This window comes from Solea senegalensis, unplaced genomic scaffold (assembly GCF_019176455.1).
Source record: "Solea senegalensis isolate Sse05_10M unplaced genomic scaffold, IFAPA_SoseM_1 scf7180000013882, whole genome shotgun sequence".
NCBI classification, from domain to species: Eukaryota; Metazoa; Chordata; class Actinopteri; order Pleuronectiformes; family Soleidae; genus Solea; species Solea senegalensis.
The window spans coordinates 1-23728 of record NW_025320910.1 but is presented as its reverse complement, the minus strand read 5'-3'; the positions used below and the strand labels follow the sequence as shown (position 1 = coordinate 23728).

The following is a 23728-nucleotide window of genomic DNA, read 5'->3' as shown; positions in this document are numbered from 1 at the left end:
CTGAGGTTGAAACTGTGGTTTTCCAGTTACACATTAGAAATAAAAGGGGAACGGCAAAGGATAAAGAAACATGAAGGGTTTCTATATGGTATACAAGAGAGTGGTGACAACAAGCTGATTATAGCTTTGTACTGTACATGTTGAGCTGTGATGTGACGGGAGAGAAGAATGTATGTGGAGAATGTTTTTTGATGGAAGATTTGCAGATAGAGACTGAAATGTCAGCTTATATTTGTAGTGAAAGCACCCGATCGTGTCTTGGTTGTTTCAACCCCCTGCCGACATTTAAAGACACGAGTCATTCCCACTAAAGACACTAAATCCAATGAAAAAAAAATTGCAGTTAATTAGAGTGAAAAGTTGGAGTCTCCCATAAGTTTAAAACACATCACAAAGCAAACGTCCAAAGCCACAGTTTCAAGTGCAGCAGCACAAGAACGAAGTTAGATGTGATTATTTGGTTGTAGCCTTAATTCAGGATTTGGGCCCTTTTGAAATTATTATTATTATTGTTATTTTTATTTTTATTTTTTTAAATGGACTGCTTTGTTTTAACACACAGTTGCTGGCGTGTCAGTCTTGTGCCAAACATGGGTTTTGCTATTCACAGCAAAACTTGCTGGCAAAGTGTAAGGTTCCGTTTGGTGGCATATGGAGATCTGTGCAAACACTGGAGGGGACATTGTTTTCCCTGCAGTGCACACAAACAGCCACAGCCAGACAACAAACAATAAGAGGGTTTTTATCTTTTTTCTTGTAAAAATACTGAAGCAGTTCCATCTCATTAATCCACCACAACCAATCCCTTGACTACTCTAAACCAAGTTGAACTGTTTGGGTTATGAATTATTTGTTATTATCTGTTTACTTGAATTTCACTGACGTATTGGTGAAGGTTTATGTCAAATTTATATGCTATGCTGTCCAGGTTTCCGATTTGAAAAAAAATGCACACCGATATTATCTGGGTTTTTTAGTTTGTTATTTGCTGTGTTAATGTGTTTATGTTTACCTTAATTATTGATCATTCCAGTGTGGCATCATGGTTTGATGTGATTACTAGCACTCCTAAGAAACAGGTTTTGATGGAAGGATAACAGTGACACTTTGAGCCGAAGTCAAATACTTCACGGCTGTGTTCTCACACCACACGCTGTGTGTCATTTAAAAACTGTGTTATTGGAAAAAAACTGGAATACAGTTAATCGTTTGAACATTGGTCTATTTGAAACCCCCCACCCCCACCCCTTCTATAACATCAAATAATATTCTCTCTCTTTTTTATTTATTGAGAACAAAAAGCCTCGTGTGGTTGTACGGTCTTAATTTCAATGCGATTTGGGCTTTGAAAACCACTATTGACAATATCCCTCAAAATTGACAAAAGGAATAGTTCAGGCTGAGTAGTAGAAATTTTACTGTCCTTGTTTGATCACTAGTATGTGAACAATGCCTAATGTCTTGTGTAACAAATAAAAATGAATTAAACTATGAATGAAATGTTAGAAAAATAAAAAAAGCACATGGCAAATGTGGAAAAACCCTGATTTTGTGATGCATTTCTTTTTTTTTTGACAGAAAATGAAATCAATAGTAGACGTCTATGGGCAGAGTGTCTTTACACATACACACACACATATAATAGTATTTTATATACACTTGTACTAAAAATACAACTTTCATAATACAGTTTCTTAAAAAAATTACACATTTTATTAGGAAATAAAATAACCTTTCTTAGTAATAGTTCATTTATGAAATATAAGTATAATCTGATAAATATCTTTGAGGTTATGAACAGATTTAGTGTGCGAGGCTCAAACTGCTGCAGCTCAAGATGGACATTTTGTGGTTGCTGTGCAGCAGAACATTGTCGCTCTGTCATAGATATAGAACAAAGAGCTTGTATCCAATGCAAATTGAGGAGGAGACACCAAAGAATCATTCAGTCCTTCATTACCAACACACACGTCCCTTTTACTCTTACATCTGCAGCTCCCCCCACACTGTAGTGTCTCATATGTCAGCATCTCTTTCTCTCTTGTGTAATCTTACCTTCTTCACACTGTTACTTACAGAATATACGACTGCCTCATTCAAAGACACGCCATTTCAGTCTCATGGTGTTCCAGTTCTTGTACAGAGGCACTAAGGTGGAGCTGACTCCAGATAGAATTACACATGGTCTACCACGTAGCTCTCATACGGGTGACCCAGAAGTCTCTCTACCTCAGTCTTTGGCACCACCCAGCATTTGCCCAAGTGGCGTTTTCGCACCGTGTCTTTCAGTGTCTTGTCCTGCAAGGTGACTGGCACGTGCTCTGACCCCCACATCAGGAGACCACTGGCTGAAACGCCCTCCATATTGGCTCGGTGTGCGCCTCCATCCACACTATCCTTCACCTCCTTTACTCTCATGTCGGTATGTTGAAACTGACCTGTATACAGAAGGACAGAAGTGGCGGGACATTAAGACACATTACTACCCTTAAATGTGAGATTATTTTACTTCATACTAATGGAAACACTGTGTAAGTGTACACTTCTAAAACACAATGCCCTCTTACATAGTGGTAGTAAACATATTTGAGATCTGTCCTTGTTTTGTCCACAATTAAAATGATTCCGTTTTAGTGTTATTTTTGCTGTATGGAGCAAAGAAAATAGTAATAAATTGATCAAATTATCATTAAGAATAACTTAAAAAGTTAGGTGTGATGACACTGTGGGGAACTGAGCAGCCATGGTGGCGTGGTTAATAGGTAATGTTAATAGTTTGAATATTATTAAATGAATATGTTATAAAGTTATTTTCTGAACACAACAATTAATCATTGTCTCTAAATGCACAGTACGTGAACTCAGAATTAGACTGAGAAAGAGGAAGTACATGCAGTCAATGACAGGTCCATGCCCACAGAATACATGTGATAAGTCAAAACTGATGATCTGATCTCATGACACTGCAGATTTACCACCGGACCCTTTGAATTATTAAAGAAAAAATGATGTAAAGGTCTTACATAAATTCTAAAGTATACATAATATCTTTAGTCATGAGAGCTTTATTCCTCTGTAGTACAAATGTGCACTTTTCTCATAATATTTGTATCCACAAATGTAATATTGTATTGTACTTCTACTTTATTTAAGGATTTACTTCTCTCACGACTGAAGGATATTGTAATTACCCAGAAGGCCTTGGGTTGACGGAGACAGCCCCAGTCCATCTGTGATGTAAAAACCCAGGTGAGCCATCTGTAGGTAACTGGGGTGTTTGTAGTAGTGAAACTGCACCAGGAACTTCACATGCTTGTCCAGCTCAATCCAGCAGCTCTGATGATTGTCCACAGTCACCGTCACACCTTGTCTACGCAGCGATACCTGCTGATTGATGGGCAGCGTGTCCCGCCCTTCACCTTCGACCACAACAGTCTCCAACGAGATTGTTATCATGATTCCATCAGAGCGGCCCGTGGCTGCTGAGATGGTGAGGCGGTCGAAGTAGGTGCGGGAGCGATTCTCGACGCCGTGCTTGGAGGGAGCTCCTATCAGGTGGCCATCCACAATGATCCCTTGAGGAGGAAGAACACCAACAGACACATTTGATATCGTGTCCCAAAAGTGTGCCAGGCACCCAAAATACATAATGTCTGACATTGTAAATATGATTTGCGTCACGCTTACCTCTCTCTGGGTCCTCTAACAGCCTGAGAACGTCACTAGCTCGGCCGTCTACTGTGAAACACAGGCGCTGATGCATCTTTGGCAGATGGACCACAAAATGTGGATCGCCGTCAACTACAAGAGGCAACAGAGAACATTAGTACAAAACTTGAATGCGTAGAGGTATTTAAATGGCGAAATGGCCAAATAATTAAAGCTGAGATGGATCCCAACCTGATGAGGAGAAGACCCTAACAGTGCCCAATCTGGATGGAGATTCTAAAAAATGTTCAAATAAAGGACAGTCCTCAATGCAAGCTGTGTTTCGACGTCAAACTAAAACGCTTATAAAGCGCAAACATCATACTTACCAAATGAACCTGTGTCAGCAGTATCATCCCCTGAAAAAATGCCAGAACATGTAAATAAGGTGTTATAGCAGCTGAAGAACAGAATAACCTCTGATCAAAACACTTAAGGCTTACAGGCATCATAGTTAAGGTCGTAGTCGTAGTCATAGGTAGCATCATAGTCTGGGAAACAGAAGATACAACGAATGAATATTCACTAGACACTGCCTCTCAACAGTGAATTTAACGGTGATACTCACCCTTCACAAGGTCAATATCTAACAGAGAGGAGATAGACAATGATTACTGATGATTCAGGATCAACACTGCACAGTATTTCACAGCGCAGTATACGAAATCTTTACATTGAATTAGTCTAAAAAGCTGATGAAAAATGATTCTTTGGTAAAACTCCCAGTAATCAAGTGACCCTGAGGAAGAACCACACAACCACAAAGATGATGTATATTAAATAACTCTACAGCCATAAAATGCTTGCTACATATTGATGCTTCAGTGTAAACAATCTAAAGCACTTTTATTGTAGTAGTTTAAAATACAGGGCAGTTTTACCTTTCCTCTGAATCTGAATGGAAGTAGAGACATCTAGAGGGGGATTTAAAAACATCTCATTAGATCAATATACCAAGTCTGCAACATGACTATTTAGTGTGTCAGGGCTCACGGAGGTTGTGACTACACGTTAGACATAACCTTACCCAGAAGCCCTGCTGCCTCCCATAGTCGTGGCCCATCTGTTACACCAGGCATGGGAGCGAAGGTTGCTGACACCAGGGTGGCGATGCTGATGTCTGCGTCAACACCAGCATTGGTGTTGTTGTCTTCCACAGCTGGTGGTGAGGACGGAGAGCTATGTGGAGAGGACAGCTCAGACGGAGACGTGGTGATTTTAGGCTGAGAAGCATCCGGGGCAGACGTGGCAGTGTTGTCTGACTCTATGGAGAGGGCTGTCCTCACCGTGCTGGGCTGTGGGGTAAGATGTCTCCCTGGCAAGGTGGAGGTGAGTGGAGGTGTGGTGGTGAATGTTGATGTTGAGGTTGTTCTCATGGTGTTTGGCTGGGGGGTGGAGACTTTTCCAGGTGCAGGGGGTGGTGCCGTCTTTAGAACGTTCAGCAGAGATGTGGATATCTTCCCAGCGGGAGGAGGAGTAGCACTCTTTGAATCATTTTGGGGAGGAATGTGCTTTTTGCTAGATAATGGCGCTGGAGCATTTTTGACGACGCTGGGATAAGAGGTTGTGGGTTTTTTCCTGGAGGGTGTTTTCGCTGTGGAAGTCGGTGATGAGCTTTTCTTCATTTGTGGTGAACTCGGAGGCGGCTGAGGTGCACTCGGTTTGGTTTTGTGAGGTCTGGAGTTAGGACCTGTGCTGTGCTTCTTTGCTGCAGCGTTAGCTAATATTTTGGTTGGAGCAGTGGTTGTTGTTGTTGTTGTTGTTGTCGTTGTGAGTGTAGTGGCTGTCGTGGTGGCTTTTGTAGTGGTTGGAGTTTGAGCAACCTCATCTGCGTCTGGCTTAACTACGACTAAAGAGGTGACCGGTGTAACAAAGTTGTACTTGAGGGAGAGATTTGTGGCCTTGTCTGTCAGCAACCTCTGTGTCGCAGGGTCAGTAGTGTTCAGTTTGGCCAGCAGCAGCTCTTTGATGGTGTAATACGCCCAGAGACGATGCACAAAGCTAGAAATGCCTTCTAAAACACCTGAACAGTTCGGTGACACTGCACTGTCATTTCCCTCTGCGTGTGAAATCCACACATCATTATCCAACTTGACACGTTGCTTTGAATCAGTGGCAGACAATGACACCTTAAAATCCTTGACCCCAGGCTTAACCCTCCCTGCCACAACCAACTCAGAGCCTTGGAAGTAGTTTGGGAACAGGGAGTGGGTGACATCAAACGCCTGATCGTCCAGGTAGGAAAGCTGAATGTCTGAAAGCAAAGGGCTGGCGACTTCATCGTAGAAGCCCTTCAGCTGCAAAGCTGCGTCTGCGTCCTCGTACACCATCCTAGCGACGCCTCGGTTATCCAAAGCCAGGCGTCTCAGGAGGAGAAAGTCTGCGTCATCTCCAAAGGCAAGACCAAAAAGGGAGGCTGCGCCTAAAGCCTGCTTGGCGTTACTGAGGATCGTGTCACCCGCTGTTACTCCAATAGTGGCTTCCCCATCTGTGAGGAATATTACGAGGGGGACACGGCGAGATGACTGATGGTTGGGAGAACCCGGGGAAGGAGGATTGATGAGCTGAGCAGCTGAAAGCAGAGCTGCGTTAATGTTGGTCCCTGAGAAAAACAAAATGAGGGTGTTAAAGGTGGTTAAAGGAGGAAGAAGACAGGACAAGAAGTTCATTTAAATCTAAATGTAAATGTGAAGACTGTGCTCCCAAACATGTCAAATGCTCAACCAGAGTGGAGAATACATTGGGCTGTGTGTATACTAACATTCCTAAAGCATAGAGTCTTTCTCTTCCCACATCTGTGTGATCACCTGCCACTGTTTCAAACCACAGCCTACCACCTGGCCAGGTCTTGACTGTTATTCAAAGGGGGCATTATACTGCTGTAAGATTGTTTCCAATGTACTGACTGGAGCCTGTTTCCCACTCAAGACCTAGAAGAATATGTATCAACTGTGCTGAGACCATTACATCAATAAATAGATCTGTGTTTTCCCTAAGAGGAAGCCATGGATGACTCAGGAAATTCAGACAGAGAGTGGTACAGTGTGGCTGGACAAAACCTCAAAAGCAAAAGTACAAGGAGAAGATCAACAAACCCGGCACGTGTGGGGCAGGGCGTCTATACCACATGATCGACTTCAGGGGCAGCAGAGACGGGAAACAATGCATCGTTGACTCCATCAACAGTCACCATCGTCCACAGTGCCCAAGCAGTCCACCAGTAGCTATGACCCCTATCATCTCAAAGTTCTTTGAAAGACTTGTTCTGGGGCACATGAAATCCATCCTCTCTCAAGCAATGACAGGACCTGGGTCTCAGCAAACATCTGTGTCTATGGATAAAGGCCTTTGAGAGAGACAATGAGACTTGGCGCCAGACCTTCCTGAGTCTGACCCTCAGCACAGGCGCACTACTCCTGCTCTCCACTCCCTCTACACACATGACTGCACACCCTAACACCCACAAACACAAGCAGATGATACAACAATAACGGCACTCATCTCAGATGACGACGAGACAGTCTAAATTAAAAACATGGTGTTTAGAAAGCAACCTGTCCCTAAACATCAAGAAGACAAAGAAGTTCATTGTGGACTTCAGAAGATGAGCACCTTCCACTCAGGATAGAAGATGAGGAGGTGGAGCAGTTATCCAGCTTTAAATTCCTGGGGAGCCACATCAGCAGCAACCTCAAGTGGACCATAAACACTGCTGCTAGGCTAAAACAGTCTGGCATGGAAACTGTTCAGCGGCAGACAGGGCGGCTCTCTCAGATTGTGGTTAAAAACGGCACAAATAAATCATCAGACTCCCTGTATCCCACCTGGAGGCCATCCATAGGTCACTGTCACAGCAGAGCCTGTAAGATTGAAGAGACAACACTCACCCTTTCCACTACCTGTTTACACTGCTGCCCTCTGGAAGACACTAACAGTCTCTGAAATGCTGCACCTTCAGACTAAAGAACAGTTTTATACCCTACAGTCAGACATGAACTGAACTGAAATGTTGTTGTGACTAATTCAAATTCTATTCCATTAATGATCAACTTACAGCCTTCAGCAATAATCCTCCTTACAAAGTCTTTGGCCTCTCGCACATTCTGCCGAGTGGCCCGAACTGTTCGTCCTTTCCTCCAAGTGTGGACCTTGTCTGAGAAGGTGATGATGTTGAAGTGGTCTCCCTCTCTGAGGTCTGCAAGGATGGTGGTCATGGCCTGTTTGGTCTACTGACAGAAGGGATTCCAGTTAGTGACAGAAAACCCTCCACAGTCCAGTTCCCGCACCTGTGAAGTCTTGTCACTTAATGTAAGCTCTAGCTGGGAGACAGGTTCACAAGCACATATTCTTCCACTCTACCTGCATTATCTTGGTGCCGATCATTGAACCACTGACATCAATGACAAATATCACATCCTTAGGAACCACAGGAAGCCCTCTGGGTGCAAAGTAATGCACAAAGTAGCCATCATACACCTGAGAAAGAGAAACATTTAAAAAAAGAAAGAAAGGATGGACAGTTTTGGACTGCAAAAAACCTAAAGAATAAATGAAAAGTGTTTCATAATTCAAATTGTGCTGATGCTGACCTGGACATCACCTATTAGGTCTCTGAGGTCCACATCGTACTGAATGATGAAGTCTGCATCAAGACCCTTGGAGGAGATGCTGTTCTGCTGCTGCAGAGAGGGACTGTAGCGGACTCGAGCACAGCAGGCATTCTGCTCAATATTAGTGGAGGCTGGAGCGTCTGTGTCACCTGTAGTAAAACAGTAAAAATCTAAATACTACTAAGTTTATTTGCCTTCTTCCTAAAGCAAAATCTGAATGAGCAAAATAATCCTTAGTGATAACCTTACAAATAAAATGTTTCAGACTCATTTCTAATGTTCTTTTGTGACTCTGACTATAATCATATCACACACAGTCACATCATTAATTGCATTCATGTTTACTGAAACGTTGAAGTGAAAGGCAGAAAAATGAATTGGTTGTTTTTTGTTCGCAAAGGTGTTTATTTTTATAATGTTTGTTGCATTTTTTTACTCTAAGTTTAAAATCGTATAACATTAAGCATTAAGATACTTTTATTTGACAAGAAGGTTTGATAACAGAATCATTGTAAATGTCTTGTTAACATACTGCACTGAAGTTTCTAGTTTTAGTATTTAATAAGGATTTCCCTCTTCCATTTGTCTTTGTCTGTTAAAGCTTCATCTCCATCTCTTCAAACCATTTTACCTTTTGCGGTGTTGGAGAGCAGTCTGGTCATCCTGAGGGGAAGGACTTTGATGAAGCTGATGCCCGTCCTCTCTGTTATATCTACATCTAATGTCAGGTTCGGCACGGCCTGTCCTGGCCTCAGACCAAGGCTGAGTTCATAGCGTCCTAGTCGCCGTGGTAACAGCTCTTCATAGGTGAGAGAGAAGGACACTCGAACTCCCGAGGGCACGCTCACTGCCACACGAAACTTCTCAATCTCCCTTTCCCTGAAAAATAATGCAGTGGCAGGATTTCAAATGAAACATGTGAAGGATATTTTTTCACATATTTTTTTCTGTGGTAATAAAAAAAAATAAATCCTGGGACTGACTTGGTAGCGACAAGTCCAGCAGTTTTCCCTTGCTTCTTAGCAGCGTCGTATATTTTCCTGGCGGCAGCTCTTTCCTTCACCTGGGCCACATACACCTTTCCGTTAGAGGTGCTGATGGGATAAAGGAAAGAGCAGGAAGAAATACTGAAGCTCTGTGCGACTCACAGAAGCCAGATTATATTTCAGTCACAGACACGCCTGGCCTGCGTCGGGCTGTTGGGCCTGATGACTTGTATTTCCACAGCTATCACAAAGCCGCTTCACAAACAGGCATCACGCTTGTTTACACTTAGACTCTGCACCATGTGACGAGGGGGTCATGAGGAGGTTGAGTGGAAAAGAGCAATTTCCTTTGAACAACAGTGCTAATGAAGAGAGACCTTGCATGCAAAACCATGATGCAGGGGATCACCGGTCCATGAAAACGGACACTCCAGAACGGCATCCAACTCAAACCGTTGCATGTCCCAAGACTTTGGTGACCACTGATGTCATGAGACGAGGTGCTAAATTGAGGTCAAGTCCTTTGAACAAATATATCCAGTGAGAAAGAAAACACCACGGGCTAAACCCAAACAAACCCACAGACCTGAAACTAGCTCTTGTTTGAGATGCAGCACAACGGCACAAGAGAGCATGTGTGGAAAATGGAGGCTCCTGTGTTTACGTGTGTGGATGGCTGAGGGAGTAAAGGAGTGCTGTGCATCGCTGACCTACTCACACAGAACACAGAGTTCTTAGTTTCACACACAGATATGCCAAAGAACTTCTTTTTTCTCTCCCTCTGAGTACTTGGTGATGCACAGGCGGGTGCAAATGTATGTGTACGCTTGTCATATAGAGTTGTGACAGATTATGGCTGTTCCTGGCTCAGCTATACTTGAGAAATCCATATCCACCTACTGTAGATGCAGGTTGGTGTATTTATGCAGCATATCTGAACTGGCAGGGTGCCTTTGTACACTGTGTGTGGGGGGGAGAGGGGGTCTAGGCAAACTCCTGGCATTTTTCTCGATTAAGTTTCCGACTTTCATTCACAAAGCCTGGTATTCATCTGCCCTCAGGTTCCCCCTACTCCTGATCTGCTTCCGCTTCCAATCCAGCTCCAGGGTTGCTGTTTGGCCTGAGATGTTGACTTGTTTGTTCTGTTTATATTTAGCATTTTAAAAGGATAGCAGTTCCTAACTCTTGTGAAGTTTTATTTCTGGAATTTAGAGTCAACACGAATATTAGTCCTAGCTTATTTCAGCCTCTCACCATGCAGCAGATAAATATTATTCCTACAGGCAAGATATAATATTAACCTACCTGTGTCAATATGCACACTGTCATTTAAATCAAATCTAAGATTAGAACAGAGATTAAACTAAACAAACGCTCAAGTGACAAATGAGAGAAAACATGGAGAGAAAAACGATTGCATTGACTTACATGGTGAAGTTGGAGATGAAGGCGGTGGAGGGCAGGTCCACCTCAAAGGCCGCTTCCTTGATGATAGGGAGCTGGTTCCACACCGAACTCTGGACTGTGGTGACAGCATACCGGGACACCACTGAACACCTGACATGGTACTCCGTCACCTTCAGCTAGTAACACAACAGAATGCATGTGTACAGCACGTAAGATCATCAGTTGAGGATTCTATAGAGAAAAGACTTGGTGGACTCGCCATCACCTCTGACTATAACAAATCAAACCTACCGTCCTATTCTGAGACAGAAAAACACAGGGTTATTAAATCATAAACCTCACCGATAATTGTTTCCCCCCTTTTTCCTCCATAGAAAGGTTGGCCTGTTATGGGTCAATGAAACACACATGACCATGAGACGAGGCGACGGGCAGGAGGAAGAGAGCCACATCAGACGTTCCAATTCCCTGGTATTAAGGAAGGCTGCGGTTTCAGCTACACAGACTGAATTACTGTATATTCTCAGGGAGTTGCTTCACAGTTTAATGTTGTAGCAAACAGAGGGGGGAACCACAGTGGAGCCACTGACGACACGAGAGGTGTGGATCGCTTAGTTCACCATGTACAATACAGGGGAAGACCATGAGTGTGGTCAAGGATTTAGTTCTATTGCTTTACCTCTTCTGTGTGATAAGAATTTGCATTATATCACACATTAGCTCATTTTGCACATAGACCATAATCAGGGGAACAGAAGGTAGGCTATATGGGACATGTGGCAGGAAAGGTGCTTTTACAGAAATACATTTTTAATTACACACACACACCCTTTCACAACACCTTTATATATTCTAGAATTAGTTTATTATTATGTTAATTATGTTAATAGCAATAAGCAATGCTACACTGCAATTTGCATTTATTTTTGATGAATTATACTATAAATTCAGATTCATCTCATTGTCTCAATAACGTTAGAATGAATCATCCTGCACTCCCTTAATTAGTCCCTTAATTCTTCTCGTACACTTAAGACCAGTAAACACTGAATAATTACACAGTAATGTGTGTGTGCTGCAATAATTCTATGAATAATTGGCATTTTACTGCATCTGCAGAAAACACAAACTTACCATTGGTTTTGATGATTTGCTTTGACGTTTTACTCTCTGTGGGGGAAAGAAACAAGGCAACAAGTCATCAAGTGCTTGGCTGAGTCTGTTAAATGTATGAATGGTACCGTTTAAAGAGACTGGTGGTACATTGTAAAGAAATTATGCTTGAAAATATCCTTTAAATCCAGTCAAAATGCCTCTTATTTTAGAAGCGATCTCCACAATCTTACTGTGCAAGGGTTGGGTCAAGATTCTGTGTCAAAGCCTAGTCTGAATCAAAGCCATTCATGAATGGAGGGGAAGTGGAACTGGAAATAAATGCTCTCACTGTACACAGGGCCAGTGAAGGTGCATGGCTTGGTCTCCAAATGTTAATTTTGCACACAAGTCACTGCTGTGTCAATACATTACCACATTTCCTGGTCATTTCTAGAAATTTAACACAAACAAATAGCAATAAGAGTGGAAACCCTTTATAGGCAAGCATATAAATCCTACACTTTACTCAAAAAAAAGGTATGTGAAAACTTGTGTCTGTGAGTCGTAAAAAGCAAGCAAGTTTTCCAAAGACTATGAATGGAGGAATGTCTGAGATACATCTTTTTGAAGTGAAATACATATCTCGGTCCTCTTACTACAGGGATGTGTTTGAAAAAGTAGCAAAATGTTAGGATAAAACTTCCTCACCTGTAGAAGAATCTTTTCTCCAAAGAGTGCCTCATAATCCTCTGATAATCCTTGGTGCACATACAAAGTGAAGAAAAGCAGCATGCACTGAAATGTGACGTTCATCGTGTCCATGCTTTTTTCAGGTTTAAGGCTCCAAACTGACGTTGAATTGCCTGCTGGACTGAAGCAGCTCGTACAGGAGGACGCTGTGTTCACGCTTCACATTTTACACACACTTTTTTTTCTCTCTCCAAGAGGCAGTCTCTCCCCTCCCTCACCTCATCATAGGTTAAACAGCTCCACTGCAGTGACAATTACACCAAAAATATGAGGTAAACAACCACAAGGCGACAAAAAAAAAGAAAAAAAAAAAGTTGACTGAAAAAGTTGTGCGAGTTCCACACGCAGCCCTCGGCTTGTGTCAATGCATACCACACAGGAAATTTCACAGACTGTTGCCACTGAGGGTTCATGTGAAATGAGGGATTATTAACCCCTGCTTGACTCTTTGAGGAGAGTACCCCACTACCTAAGCACCTCCTCCCTAAACTCTATCCAGTCTTTCCCATTAAATTGCTGCCAAATGGGATTTTCTATTTCCCCTCAAGCGATCTTCCATCAAGGCCAATTATTGACTGAGAGGAGTTTTGGGGAAGCACGTGTTGTTAAGAAAACAGCAACTTAAACTTGACATTGTGGGAATCACAGGGTACCTCAATACGATATACAACACATGGTCCACGGTACCAATAATATCACGATACAACGATTCTGTGATAATCAATCACGACACATCACAAGATCTGTCTGACTAAAGAAAACAAAACATCCGTGAAAAGTTAAAGGTGCAGGATTTCTCTATTTATTCACAACATAGAGAACAAAGTGCATAAAGTCTATGTATTGAACGCCACCATTATCCCACTGTAAACTCCCACACATGCTCATTCACTTGCACAGCGCCGCCGTGAGAAGAAATCGTAGCGACGCCAGGCACGTGAAACTGGCAGGGACAGTTTACTTTAGAGCACCTTCATTTGTGCATCGATATTTGCCCTGGCGTATCGATTATCGCATTGCACAAGGAAGGACGGCGATATATGACCAAATCGATATTTTGAGCCACCCGTTCTTGACATATTAAGTGGATAGGTTTCCGTGCACCAACAGTGCAGTCAAGAGTCAAGTTTACAAACGCTCAACAAAAGATTTGTTTGTTTGGGTGCTGTCCATGGTCCTGATACTTTCACCAATAATTTGATCAGTGGTTCCGAAATGGGAGTCCGGGGTCCATGCCACTCTACCAGGGGGTCCGTAAAAAGCTTTTAGAGTCATCCATTTTGACATATAGGATGATTTTTTTTTAAAATAAATAAATACCAGTACAGTACAAGAAACAATTAATGACTTTTCATTTTGAAATCTGAATGTTTCACTTGCTCGGTAATTAATACCGAGCAATAGACAGATCGACTAAATTAATCGGCATTTTGATAAACGGTGATTCAGTTCTTTATAAATTAAAAACACATTATGTGATTTTAGGTCTTTGCTCCTCTATGACAGTAAAGTATGAATATTTTTATTTTGGGGACATAACAAGACATTTGAGGACCCACTGACCAAATTAAGTCAGATTACAGTTTATCTTCAAATTATTTAAAGGGAAGTACATAAGGGGGGCGCCAGAATATTCTTTTTAATATGTAGGGTTCCTTGGCTGGAACTCAATCAGAGCCTCCGAATCAGATGATGAACAACAAACAAGTGTTATGTGTGCAAAAGCTACTTTATGTGCAATAATCCCTTTTACTCTCCTCTTTAGTCTCAGGACACAGTGCAACCGTTTTTCTTGTAAACAATGTAACACTTTAAATATATGGAGAAATGTAAACTCTGTAATAAGATAAAATATACAGAGATTTTAAGAAGAACCTCTGTCTACATCATTTTCAGTCACCATGTCTGCGTGTTCTTGTTTTTGTTACCTATTTAGGACCGTTTACAGGCATAAACATGGACCTTATCAGGACCTGTCGTCCCAATGGAGATCAAAACCTGGTCCTAATACAACAGAACCTAATTTCTGAGGAAGTGGTTGGGGCTCACATTTGAATTGTAGTTAGGGTTAAGATCAGGTCTTAGCTGGTTATGGTTAAGGTTAGTGATGGCAATTTGTTTAGACTGTCCAAATTCAATGAAAGTCAATGCAGAGTTCTTAGAAGAATGGCTGCACAAACCTGTGTGTGTGTGTGTGTGTGTGTGTGTGTGTGTGTGTGTGTAACGCTGGAGTTTCTCTCTATTATTTTGTAAAGCAAATGAAAAGTTTTATGTAAATTTAGTCCTCTTCTGATTTATATGTGATCCGGGACAGTCTGCAGGGCTTCATCCTGATTTCTGTTGACGCTGACGTTCTACAGTGGCACAGACAAAAAAAATAGTGACTATGCATGCATTCATAATAATAATAACAATAATAATAATAATAATAATAATAATGATAATCCTCATTTATGAAACCCACATTTGCAAAGTACTTCACAATAACAAAACAACAACCCAACAAGACACACACACAAAATAATCAACTCAGTCAATAAAATGTTAGAAAATAGAAAAACAAACAAATGTTACCAACATTAAGTAAAATAAGGAAGGACAAAAGATAAAGGTAAGCTTTAAGAAGAGATTTATAAGAGGATAATTATGTTGCTCATTTGATTTTTCTTTTTTGTCAATGCATTCAATTCAAATGTAATAAAAAGTGTAAAAGCTAAAAGCCACAATGTTGTCTCATCTCTTTGTTGTTGTTTAATCTTGTTAAAATTCTGGCAGCTGAGTTCTGTATCATCTGAGGCTGGTGAATAGATGCTTGTTACAATAGTCAAGGCAAGAGGAATTTAAAGCATTGAAATTGACTTTGAAGGACTTATCTTGGTATTTTATTTTGAAGACAATACAAGACTGCACATTGTGCACAAGGTTCATGGTGTGCAGTTCAAAGGTTAAACCTACAAAAAAGGTTCTTTCAAAAAAGTTTTTCACATCATTTAATGTCGTCATGCAAAGCAACATTAGTGGCTCCGACAGGTTTGAAGATCAGCTTTTTATCCTCACAGCAATGAAAAGGAAAGAATATATTTTGAACACCAATAACTATTGCTTGAAAACATTCCTAGTTATTACTCATGTCCACATTATGTATTGTGGATACTTAAAAAAGCACTAAAAGAAGCCCAATAGTGTGTGTTTTTTCTGGTTGTCTTTTAATGGGAGTTTGATTTAATCGTGTCTTTTTTATTGTGAAGTAAATAAATAAACTTATTTGAGCCACACTGAGCAAAAAACCTTAATAGGACATTATAATCCCTGACAAAGCTGCAGGGTTATGTAATGCACAAAAGTTTGCAAATGTACGTGTTGATTCACGTTACCTATTTCGACATCTGCTTCCTGTCTTTTCTGATGACCTGTCATCTCATTCATAACCCTCATTATACAATGAATTATGGGTACAACTTCCAGCAGGTCCTGTGGCTGAAGGAGAACTGGCATTTTCCCTGAAGTTTAACATGTGGGAACATCACCTGTTACACCTCAAAAGGGATGATGATTATACCCCAGCTTTCTTTTACATTTTGCAGTATGAAAGTCAGTTTAACACCAATTCTGATTAGGATACAAGATATAATCGGGTTTTCTGTTAAATTTTACTGATTTCGAGTCAAAATAAGATTAGATTTAATTGCTAGACTGCTTTATTGAGTAGAAATATCACATTAGGACAACGTTATACAACATTGTCTGTTTCCCAAATAATAATAAATGTAAAGGATTATTTTAGTGTACCTTTCAAACTGTGTATTGTGGGATGGGAGGACGAGATGGCTTCAGCTACCGTACACCAACATATTTAGCCACATTCTTAACGCTATTGCTAGCTCCGGGGTGTGTCAGTATTCACACAGCAATAAGGTCAGTTACGTCAAGAGGTGGGACACAATTTATTTATTTAAAGGTAGACGTTGAGCTATGTGAGAGCCTTAGAGTCCCATATTACCGTGTTTAGGTTTCAGTTACATCGGGTGATATACAAACTGCAGGATGCTTATTCCTGTATTGCAGGAATCCTGCAGCCACACAGTTAACTGCCACTGGAAAGAACTAGCTCACTGCTGCTCCGGAAGTTCCACCCATAATCATTTCTGCAGTAGCGCACCCAGAGATAAGATGGACAGGGAGAGAAGCTACTTTAACTTCTCATTACAAAGTATCTTCAATGACAATTGGACAGGGTACTCGTGTAAACTTACCACTGGCCTCTCTCTGTGTGTGTTGACTGCTTCAATATTCAGGAAAAATGGCTCAACTTTACACCCTGCAGTGAAGAGAAAGGCACACGCTTAAGGGAATAGTTTACAGGGTTTGGAGCAGTAACACACCATATATGACGCGTCGCAAACCCACCGTAGGCGACTGGTGTAAGTTTGAGCGTCGTGTGAAGGGGGCATCTTAGATAAGGCAGCTCATCTTAAGTGGAAAGAAGAGTTGAGAGTGTTCAGTGAATTAAAACGATTCGCTGCTGTGCCACAGTGTTAGGTAGAAGGAGAGGGTGGTTCTCTGTACCTCCAGGTTTGTCAAGGAAGTAGGCCAACAGACAGCGCATTATCGCCTGGTGGCAGATGACCAGAACATTCTCCTGTCGCTCGAGCTCCATGATAACTGGCTCTAGACGATGGACCATGTCCTCATATGACTGGTGAGGAGACAAAATAATGGAGGATTCATTCAGAGTTATTCATTAATTCGCTGATTATGTTAAAGTGCTGATGCTGCTCAAATCCACAAACATGCCCCCAAATAACCCTCCTTTGTGGTTTGCATGACTTTAGACCGAGAGCTTTTTTCTTGGAAGCTCAGTGTTTGAGAGTTCTGAAGTTTTTCTTTTAGTTAATTTTTATTTCCCCTCTATCATTATGTTTGGCCTTTTCTCCATTATGTGTCCGTGTTGTTATTATTTAACTATTTGAATATAAAACAAACACAGTTTCGCGTGTCGCAAACCACGAGGAAATGTCAAACTATGGCGTTAATCTGCAGACCTACTAACTGGTCAACAGATCAGACTTGGTGTGATGTGTGTTTAACTGTGTGAGAGTGAACCGTGCGTTGTCATAGCGCGATGCTCACCTCACCCTTAGGGTAACGATAGCGATATTTGTCTTGGTCTCTCAGAGCAAACTCTGATGGGAAATCCCTCTGAATCTCTTCATAGGTAAGCTCCTCACAAACACCCTAAGTGAGAAAAAGTCACTCTGCATCATATCGTTTAGGGCATAAAGATTTTTGTTTGTGTCTTTAGATGTGGGACTATTTCTTGAACTCACAGCGTCTATCTCATTGAGGGCCTTCCACTGTTCATACTGGACTCCCAGAGCCTCTGCAGTCTGAATGGTCCTCTTCATGTGGCTTGTCCACACCTTCAGGTCCTTAATATTCTGACTCTTGATGAAGGTTGCCAAGGCATTAGCATACTGGAGAGGATGAGATGGATGGACAGATGTAATTTTGTATTTATTTTATTGATTTTCCTGATTATTTAGAATTGTGGTGTGTAACCTTCTGTCCTCTGTCTCACCTTCTGTCCTCTAGGGGAGAGGCCAGAATCTCCACCAATGCGCCCCAAAAGGTTGAGTTCACTCTCTCCATGGCGGGTCAGATAGATTGATCTTGGTGTGACATGGATGTTCATGAGGTAGTAGACTATCCTGCTCTGAATGTGGTCCTGGACCTGGTTCACCAGGTATCTGCTGCCCACGTCAAATATCTTGATGTAGGATAGCTTTCTGTTCAAAGCATTGGGGAAAACAAAACAATATTGGTCAGAAATTTTAAAGGGAAAAACTGTAATATACTAACAATACTATGTGTCACTACCTGTCCTTGTCATCATCAATAGACGTGTAACTGGCTCTGTAACACTCAATACGCTGGACAAAGTCTTCCATCGCTTCTTCTATATCACGATCCACATAATCTGGACTCCCAAACTTTACTTGCTGCAAAAAGGAAGTTTTCAGGTTTAACTGAGTATATCCTACATCTCATCATCTGTAAAGGCTGACATAAACAAAACATCCCTTACGGACAGTGTGGAGATATGAAGTTGCACGTCACCTTGATATTCTCTGCAATGATCTCTGGGTCCTCACATATTGATTCCACAAAGAACACCTGTGTAAAACATTGAGTCGAAGGTTTTGTGAAATGTTTTCATTGTGATCAACTCATTTTCTTTCTCTAACAGTAGATTGATCATATGGGAAATGCAGTAAACCACACAAGAGCAAGTTGACTGATCAAAACTGTTATGTATGAAGACGCAAGCATAGCTTAGCTTAGTATAAAATTGCTAAACTGCCTATTTTTAAATTAAAATAATCCAAGGCATAGAAAAATTACTTTTTTTCTCCATCTGCAACATTTGTAGAGAATAAAATATGCTGGTGGATTTGTATAACTTTAAATTGACTTTAAATGGAGAGTGAAGTTTTAATCTTCTTACAGTCCTTTGCTAGGCTAATTGAAGCTGGCTACAAGGGGACATTCTAAAACACGTAACAAAAAAGCTTAACGTAGCTTAATGTCCGAAAACGGAGATCAATCACCACCAGATTTCACATGAATATCCCTAGTCGCGTTCACTTTCACCTCTCCATAAATCAAAACGATAACCCCAACATTATGAATGATGTCTGCGTTAAGCTTTTTCCTCTCCACAGGCGCTCATTACAGAGAAAAGCGTAGCTTAGCGTAGCTTAATGACAAAGATACACAGATACTAAACGTAGACAGCATCCACAATGTTGGGGCTTCGGCTTTGATTGAAAGAGTTGAAAGTGGACACGACTAGAGATATCCATGAGAAATTTGGTTATCATTGATCGCTGTTTTCAGACATTAAGCTACGTTTTCATGTCGCGTTAAGCGTTTTAGAATATCCCGCTATAAGCTGCTGAGACATATTGAATGGACAGACATGGCAGTGCCGCAGTGGTATCACTCTAGACGAATAATATGTCCCAGAATGATTCCTTTGAGCTGTCAATTCTACACCTGTACTTGCCTTGTAGCCCTTCTCCTTAGCAAAATTCAAAATGATTGCCCTCCTCTCGCAGGTGGTGTTGGTAGCATCAAATACCTTCAAAGGACAGAACACAGGTGTACTCAGTACTAAATCATATATACATTTAGAAATATCAACATTTAGAGATAAATTACATTTAGTCTATTCAACAATGATGTTGGATACAACATACACTATAGTGTCATGGAAGTGCTACATTTTACATGTACAAAAAAAGCTCTTATAAACCGTAATTCACATTACAATTACGAACAACTCCCCCCTGCATGATCACATGTAAATTAATAACATAGATTGCATGCCTCTTGTCTAATATGAAGTTGTAATAGAATAGAATAGAATAGAATATCACTTTATTATTAATCACTCCTGTTACAGCAGCAGAATAATAGCGCAAAATGCACTTCTATTCCGATATGGACTGTTTCATCAGAACCTCCCTGTCTGATATCCCTGTCTACATCTTTGAAACTCCCCAAAGCTGATTTGCAACACAGGCTTAGAAGGACAACTTTCTCTTACTCACTGCAACTTGTCCTTGTTCCTTTGTGAAGTATGCAGTGACGTCTTTGAGGGCAGCTGCTGCACAGGCCCTGAAAGAGAAGGTGCAGTCATGAAAACAAAAAAAACTGAAAATGAAAAAATGCCACATGTTAATGATTCTTCTTACTTGCGGATGTTCATGGCCTCTTCATTGTCCTGTTTGAAGAACTCAAAGTTCTTATAAATCTTTACAGCCTCCCTTCGGTACTGGCCAACGTTAAACACTGGCAGATTTAAAGGGTATATCACTTTATTGTAAGAAAATTAATTCTACTGTATCTAATATTTCGTTTATTTTGATTTGATGCAATTATTAGAAACTGACTTTTTGTAGGAACTCCAATCCAGTTCAGGTAGCGGGTGAGCTTCTTGGAAATGTAAGTCTTCCCTCTGGCTGGCAGTCCCACCATCACAATCATTGTAGGTGAGTTACAGAACTGAGGCACTGAGGCTGAAACAGAGACACGCACAAATTAAAAGTAATGACAATAAAGTGTTTTGCCACTTGAAAGAACTAGTTTACTGCTGTTCTAGACGTTCCACTCATAATCATTTCTCCAGAAGTGGAATAGAGAGGACAGGGAGAGAAGCTACTTTAACTCAACTAACAAATAACTGCCAAATTACAGTTATTTTTCATACTATTTCATGTGCTTTTTTTGCTTCTACAAATGTAAGGATCATTCCCTGCTTAAACATATCTAAACACACTTCTAAACACATTAACATGTGTCAAACATTATGTCATGGTTGTTTCAGGCAGACACAAAGATTATTTTTCCCTTCAGTTGTAACCCCCAAAATACCTGTGTGTGTGTGTGTGTGTGTGTGTGTGTGTGTGTGTGTGTGTGTGTGTGTGTGACTACAGGGAGAAGAAGTCAGTGCTGAATTGAGAGCCAACTTTGACCTGGTTTGGTCCAACTTAGTGGTCATGTCATGTCTGACCCCTCTGTACCTGCTGCCCGCCTTTCCACGACAGGACAGAGTTCAGTCCTGAAGCAGCAGGGGGAGAGGAGTTCAAGGGTCAGTAAAAAAAAAGACGCCTATGACTGATGCAAACCATCTGGGGATACGGAGTAAAAGTAAAAAAAAAAACAGAACAGAAGGCAAATAAAAAGGAAAACATTATTGGGGAAACAATGACTCCTGAATGAGAACTAAACATGTGACATATTGTCATCCTCTCCTATTTAAGTCCTATCTGACAGTTTTACTGCACTTACATCCCCTCCTGCGGTTCAGGTTGCAGCCCATCCAAGGCACCCAGATCTTGAGCAGCGGAGTCTGTGTGAGTTCTTTCTGCTCTGACCCATCAGCGGTGAGAGCCATGAGGCCTCTTAGCAGGCTCTGCGATCTGTGAGCATGTGTTTGCTTCACAGAACATTATATGCTGCAGGTCAGCTGACTGCCTGCTGCTAAGGAGAAGCACTTGGTAAGCACGAGGGGGAGGACCTGAGGCCTTGCTCTTTTGTTTTCTACTCTGTCTATTCATGATGTAAAAAAGGCCAGAGAGCAAAGCCCAGGCTGTGGTGTCAGATTGCAGGGGAGCATCCACATCCATCTGTCCTAGTGAAACACCTGGTTTCTCAGTTAGAGAGAGTCATAATGTGAAAAGGAAACATGTCATGAACTCCGATGAGGGCACAAGCTGCTTGTTTTTCAGTGTAAAACAGAGATTCTGCTTCATTGCCACTAGAGGGCAGTTTAAGATATTAGTTATGTCAAGTAATTAATGTTCAAGGACACCAATTTCCAACTTTCCTTTTTTGTCACCCACAAGACATTGCTGCATCATACAAATCCAGTGACATCTGATAAAAAAGGGATAATAAGATGGAGGTGGTGAAGCAATATTACAAATATTCCACTGCTGTAAAACACCAAAGATGAATTATTTCAACAGATAGGGCTGATAAAAATTCTTAAATACTATTACCTGATGCTTTACTATAAAACTGAAAATAAGATGCAGTACCTGCAGTACCTGCACAGCCCATGAGGGGGCATGAGCCACACTTGAGGAATATCATAATAACTGGTGTAAGAAAATGTCAATGTTGACATCCAATCCAAAAATAATGCTGCAATTCATTAAAAGCTGTTCATAAGCTCCTCACATGAGATGTGAGCACCCTCTGTGGGTGGAAAGTGAATGGAAATCCCCTGAATAAATGTTATTATTAAATTGGTGGTTGAGTGGATATTAGTTGATGCACTATTGTATTAAAATGTGTAATAAAAATAACATCAAAATACACTGAAAATATAAAAAATACATGCAAAATGAATATTTCAGAATAACAAATAATGCAATTATTATTATTATCTGTAATAACTAAATGTGCTGTATTGTGCAAGACAGATCTCTTTTTTTCTCTTGATGTGAGAATAGTATCAGACTTGCCAGTGAATTCCTAGAAAAAGACTAATTCCCCAAATGTCAAATCTTTCCTTGAAGAAAATGTTCTTGGTTTCCTTCCACAAGTAAATATAATTTATTTTGAACTCAAGTTACTTCCAGATACACATCAACTCTCCAAGAACACAAGCAAATAGCCTCAAATAGCAATTGTTGTCAACAACATACAAATGAAAATCTGCTGTAACTTTCACAGAAAACGAAATCTTAGTTTCAAATCTCTTTAACCTTATTTTCACTCATTCCATTAATCCCCAATGGGAATATTCTAGTTTTCTCTTGGGCAGTGATTAACAGGGTGCTGATAAAACAGTAATGAGCAGTTTTTCCTGTTTTTGGAGTAAGTTCAAACACTGTGAGATAAGACGACGACTCTGTTTGTGGACATTTGCTCAGGCAGGAGTTATGCATGTCCTCCCAAACAGACTTGTGTGTGCTGAGTTTTTACTGCTCCATTCTTGTCAATACTGTGTAAATACACACATGGCCGTGAGTATAATCGGTGCAATGAGCACATTGCACCGATTATTACACAGCAGACAGGTTCTCAGAGGCAACTCTCTTGTTTGCAGTTTGCAGTTTGTAGCATCAGTCTGCGCTCTCTGTGTTATTTGGATCCTGTGTGCCCCTGTTGCACACAGGAAGTGATGACGATAGATACAGTAGAGCATTGTATTGAGCAACAGCAACATCTGTACTGAAAAAGTGAGCTGGTTGCAAACAGGTTGGAGTATGGCTGAACACTCAAAGAAGGACCCACAAAAAAAGTTTCAGTAGTGAATTCTACTGCTCCAAACACAGTCAGGACTGATACCTTTGCCTATTTGACAAATTACAAATAATGTCAGATCATTTTTCTTCACAACAACAAAACAGAGGCAGAATAAGACTTGATAATAGACAAGAGAGGCAATGACAACAAGCAAACCAAGTTTTACTCTCTGAACTCTAATTTCCTATATTGCTCTTTGCGCTGAGGTTACCTGACTTCTGCACATAGTACAGTGTTATATGACACCAAATGTACTCTCCTCATTTTGAATATACAGTATACAGTCTATGGTCTGTAGTTCTCACCTGCACTGTCACGACTGCAGAGCTTCATATGTTCCAGATGGGGAAG

At 41.0% G+C, this 23728-nt stretch overlaps 2 protein-coding genes across 4 annotated transcripts; both read right to left on the bottom strand.

Annotated features, from left to right (window-relative positions):
* On the bottom strand, positions 1 to 13335 carry itih6 (inter-alpha-trypsin inhibitor heavy chain family member 6). 2 transcript variants are annotated; one of them, XM_044015804.1, is made up of 17 exons: positions 12515 to 13335; positions 11846 to 11881; positions 10733 to 10887; positions 9302 to 9415; positions 8950 to 9197; positions 8298 to 8467; positions 8068 to 8184; positions 7763 to 7934; positions 4736 to 6310; positions 4590 to 4622; positions 4277 to 4294; positions 4152 to 4199; positions 4038 to 4067; positions 3901 to 3945; positions 3688 to 3801; positions 3192 to 3575; positions 1 to 2438 (listed from the first exon to the last, which is right to left on the bottom strand). In XM_044015804.1, exons 1-17 carry the CDS (start codon positions 12626 to 12628, stop codon positions 2176 to 2178), a joined length of 3636 nt encoding a protein of 1211 aa, XP_043871739.1. In that variant the 5' UTR covers positions 12629 to 13335; the 3' UTR covers positions 1 to 2175. The 2 variants fall into 2 exon arrangements, with proteins under 2 accessions (XP_043871739.1, XP_043871740.1); XM_044015805.1 differs by having other exon boundaries at positions 9302 to 9412.
* Positions 13336 to 14764: 1429 nt separating this feature from the next.
* On the bottom strand, positions 14765 to 22400 carry LOC122760657 (6-phosphofructo-2-kinase/fructose-2,6-bisphosphatase-like). 2 transcript variants are annotated; one of them, XM_044015799.1, is made up of 14 exons: positions 21410 to 22400; positions 20512 to 20637; positions 20314 to 20410; positions 20170 to 20236; positions 19623 to 19697; positions 18674 to 18730; positions 18434 to 18555; positions 18135 to 18342; positions 17884 to 18030; positions 17687 to 17791; positions 17123 to 17252; positions 16964 to 17026; positions 16810 to 16874; positions 14765 to 14910 (listed from the first exon to the last, which is right to left on the bottom strand). In XM_044015799.1, the coding sequence occupies exons 1-14, from the start codon at positions 21513 to 21515 to the stop codon at positions 14851 to 14853; spliced, it is 1428 nt and encodes a 475-aa protein (XP_043871734.1). In that variant the 5' UTR covers positions 21516 to 22400; the 3' UTR covers positions 14765 to 14850. The 2 variants fall into 2 exon arrangements, with proteins under 2 accessions (XP_043871734.1, XP_043871736.1); XM_044015801.1 differs by lacking the exons at positions 19623 to 19697; positions 20170 to 20236; positions 20314 to 20410; positions 20512 to 20637; positions 21410 to 22400 and having other exon boundaries at positions 18642 to 18703.
* Positions 22401 to 23728: the final 1328 nt, after the last annotated feature.